The sequence below is a fragment of the Sabethes cyaneus genome, chromosome 3 (assembly GCF_943734655.1).
Source record: "Sabethes cyaneus chromosome 3, idSabCyanKW18_F2, whole genome shotgun sequence".
Taxonomy (NCBI): domain Eukaryota; kingdom Metazoa; phylum Arthropoda; class Insecta; order Diptera; family Culicidae; genus Sabethes; species Sabethes cyaneus.
The window spans coordinates 12,980,862-12,984,799 of NC_071355.1; the positions used below are offsets into that span (position 1 = coordinate 12,980,862).

At 38.6% G+C, this 3,938-nt stretch overlaps 1 protein-coding gene across 1 annotated transcript; it reads left to right on the forward strand.

Annotated features, from left to right (window-relative positions):
• The first annotated feature begins 1,341 nt into the window (after positions 1-1,341).
• On the forward strand, positions 1,342-1,988 carry LOC128739285 (uncharacterized). The gene is made up of 3 exons (XM_053834764.1): positions 1,342-1,404; positions 1,472-1,627; positions 1,701-1,988. Exons 1-3 carry the CDS (start codon positions 1,342-1,344, stop codon positions 1,986-1,988), a joined length of 507 nt encoding a protein of 168 aa, XP_053690739.1.
• Positions 1,989-3,938: the final 1,950 nt, after the last annotated feature.

The following is a 3,938-nucleotide window of genomic DNA, read 5'->3' on the forward strand; positions in this document are numbered from 1 at the left end:
TTCCTATATTTATATATAAATTTTCGTTATAGAATGTTTGATAAATTAAAAACATGAAACATTGTAGCATAGTTGCTATAAGTTATATCAAAAGTATTGTATCACGAATCGAGTTTATTACATATTTCAAAATGATCCAACGACATGCAAGAGATGTGTTTGGATTCATTCTATTAAAATAACTGCATCCGCTATTCGTAGTCAGTCGTTCAAACCCGACGCGATAGTCAGTGCAAGATGCTTTTGCTTTGGTTGCTGGTGAGCTCTGCTTTACAGCAAACGTGGATTATCAAAGCCGGAACTAATGCAGCGGTAGGTGTAGAATAGTTCTCTTAATCCAATAATTTAAACCTGATTTTTCTTTTTCTTTTTCCACCGCGAAATATTAGTCATACGAAGTGACTATAGATTCCTTTGAACCCGATCCGAACTACGACAAAACATCAATAGTTTTAAACAGCATCCGTGTTACTCGTAAAGGTCGTAACAACTTTGTTATATCCGGTGATGCCGATCTGCTTCAGAATTGGGGAAACGATAATCTGGTCAGTTTTTATGTACTCAATAAAGCAATGACAAACTAAACGAACCCTTCTTTCAGGTTAACTACGAGATTACAAACTCCAAGGGGGTGGTTCTCGTCCGTGGAAGTCAACCGTTTTGCGAAATATTTAATTCGAAAAACTATTTTGCTACGAAAATACGCGAGTGTTCGACCATTCCCCCGGGTAACTATTGTCCGCTGCCGAAGGGTAAATATGAGATCGTTAATTTCAAGGTTGAGGAAAACGACCTACCACTGGTGGCGGTTAAGGATACGTACACCGCGCATGCAAAAATGACGGCATCCGATGGGCATATGGTGCTGGCTTATAAGATTCATTTTACCATTGCATAAGACAGCCCGGATAGTAGTAAAATGGTAACGATGATTTTTCGGAGCGTTTTAAGTTTTTGTTCTTCAATAAATATCAAAATTCGAAAGCAACCAACATGTTGCCTAAATCTAGTTTTCATTACATTGAGAAAAGAGAGAGCCATATACGAAATTTGTTTTGAAACGACTGTATGAAAAATGTGTTCAGAATAGATTTTCAGATTGTCAGAAATAGACATTAGGATAGAGATATATTTTCACTCCCAGCAAATTAACTTGTGCACCCTGTTGCCGCTTGCAAGCAGGTTCATAAATAATCGAATACATATTCGTTATCTCGAATAGCATTTCGTGAATTTGAATTGCTTCATGACATGCAGTTGATGTGTTAGAACCCGTTCAGTCGTAATACAGCAGTCGTCAGAAGCAGATTTACAAAACTAATCCTATACACTCAGTTAAAAATGTTGTTCCTTTTACTGGTGATGGTTAAGTTGTTAGAACAAAATTCTGCCGTCAAAGGGGCAGTAAGTGTAGCAGATTCTTTGCACAGAAAACCAAATCTTATAATTACTGCTTTCTATTTCATGAAAGCTGTATGAGGTCACAATCGATTCCTTTGAACCCGTGTCCAATTACGACAAGACAGCCATTTTACTAGGGACTATTCGCCTCACTCGAATGTCACGAAATAATTTTGTCGTAACCGGCGATGTGGAGTATCTTAAAAATTTTGGAAACGAATACACGGTCAGTATGTCTGATACGCATGAAAACCAAATTGTTATTTAAAAAACAGCAATTATTTTAGGTTTCCTACCAGGTTAGAAACTCTCTCGATAGGCTCATATATGCGAAAAGTGAACCTTTCTGCGATCTGTTCAACTCGCCATATGTATTTATGAAGAGATTCCGAGAGGCTTCCGGCGTTCCGCCCGGTAACTATTGTCCACTACCGAAGAATCGGTACGTGGTGGACAACTTTAGGATACAGGATACTGATCTGCCCTTGGTAGCACTAAAGGATACCTACACCATTTCCGTGGAAGCGACAGCTGTCGCCGACGGGCACCGGGTGATAGCTTTTAAATTTAGGGTTACTATTAAGTAAAATTAGTTATTTTGGTAATGGAATATAACGGAAATTTTTATCTTTAATTTTCAATTATGAATATTTTTTTTTGTAAAAAATTTCAGTGAGTTAGTTTTCTATCATACCCCTTTTACACAAACAAAGGTTATACTGGCCACCCAGCGAGTTGATGTCATCCAGAAGACCTTAATTATATGATCCGTGTATCACTGGTACAGCGTCGCTAGAGTCGCTACAAAAGTCACTTTTCGACTAATTAACATTAGTTCAAACGGAAAATAGTTCTATGGCGTATGGAAAACAGGAATGAATTAAAGCCAAAGAAGAAAAACGGAATAGTTTCGCTACAGCATTGAGGTTGGTACCCAGCAATGAGATTGGGATCACAACTTTTACGGTGACTGAAGATGATGTTTCCGTGGCTATTTGTAAATTGAAACAGTCCTACAGCCCTGGCCCGGATGGTATTCCTGCTGTACTGCTGAAGAAATGTAACAATGTCTTCAAATCACCGATTGCTGCAATATTCAATCTCTCTCTGCAAAGCCAGCAATTTCCTAGTCATTGGAAGTTGTCTTTCATGTTTCCGGTTTTCAAGTTTTCAAGTGATAAGCGTAACGTGGAAAACTATCGAGGAATTACGTCTCTTTGTGCTTGCTCGAAGATTTTGGAAACAATTGTTTACAATCTTTTCTTTCACGTGAAAAACTATATATCCACATCGCAGCATGGATTTTTTCCCGGTAGATCGGTTTCTACAAATTTGCTCGATTTTACTTCTTTGTGCTTGCGGACTATGGACCAGCTAGATCAGGTTAACGCCGTTTACACTGACCTGAAAGCAGCATTTGATCGGGTCGATCATGATATTCTACTAGCTAAGCTTGATAAACTGGGAGCTACTTTTATCAAGCTACTTTTGTAACATGGCTTGCCTCTTATCTACAAAACTGCAAAATGGCTGTGAAATTAGGTGCATGTTTGTCTGATTGGTTCGGAAATGGTTCAGGAGTACCCAGGGTAGCACTCTAGGACCTTTACTATTTTCGTTGTTTATAAATGACTTATCCCGACTGCTACCACCTTGCACACGATTGTTTTATGCAGACGACACTAAAATTTACACGACCGTTCGTACACAAGTGGACTGCCTGAGATTGCAAGATCTGATCAACATGTTTGCGGAGTGGTGCGATTGTAACTATATGACGATTAGCATCCCCAAATGTTCAGTTATTAGTTTCTCTCGCAAAAAGCAAACACTGATTCATGACTACTACATCTGCGGCTAGCTTCTGGTTCGTAGTAATGCTGTAACTGATCTCGGCGTCGAGCTAGATGATCAGTTAACTTTCCGACAGCACTATGATATGATAATCAACAAAGCTAATCGGCAACTGGAGGCTAATTGGAGAAATCCGGACGATCTTCCACCCTATGCGGACCTTTGCTTGTTGATCGGTGTAATTTCGCTGGAACAACGACGGAAAAGCTAGCTGGAGTGTATGACTGTCCATCTATACTTTCTTCGCTTCAGTTGCATTGCCCTTTCCGACCTCAACGACACCAAGAGCTTCTACGAGTAGGAACACGGCGTACCAATTATGGTCTGAATGAACCAGTCCGGCGTATGGCTGTTACTTACAATAGTCGACATGATTTTAATTTTTGACAGTTTGTTTATGTAATTTACGTTATAATTATTTTTATAAGTTATAAAAATATTTTGTAATTTGTGCTGTTAAAAGATGCTGGGTTTTTATGCCGCTTTGAGGATGAATAGTTATTCCTACTCAAAGTGGCTTTTCTCAGCAACAATATTCTATTTAGACCATTATGGTCGGTTGGAATTAAGATGGATAAATAATAATAATAAAAATAATTAGAACAAAAAATAAGTAGAAAATCTGAAAAAAGCTGAGTGAAAACGATGAGCCATTATATTTGACGTGGGACTACGACTTTCAG

Excerpts from the sequence above, each read along its gene's own strand:
- LOC128739285 (XM_053834764.1), top strand. The coding sequence starts at position 1,342 with ATGTTGTTCCTTTTACTGGTGATGGTTAAGTTGTTAGAACAAAATTCT. Across the intron at positions 1,405-1,471 it reads ATTCTGCCGTCAAAGGGGCA|CTGTATGAGGTCACAATCGA; the intron begins GTAAGTGTAGCA and ends ATTTCATGAAAG. Across the intron at positions 1,628-1,700 it reads ATTTTGGAAACGAATACACG|GTTAGAAACTCTCTCGATAG; the intron begins GTCAGTATGTCT and ends GTTTCCTACCAG.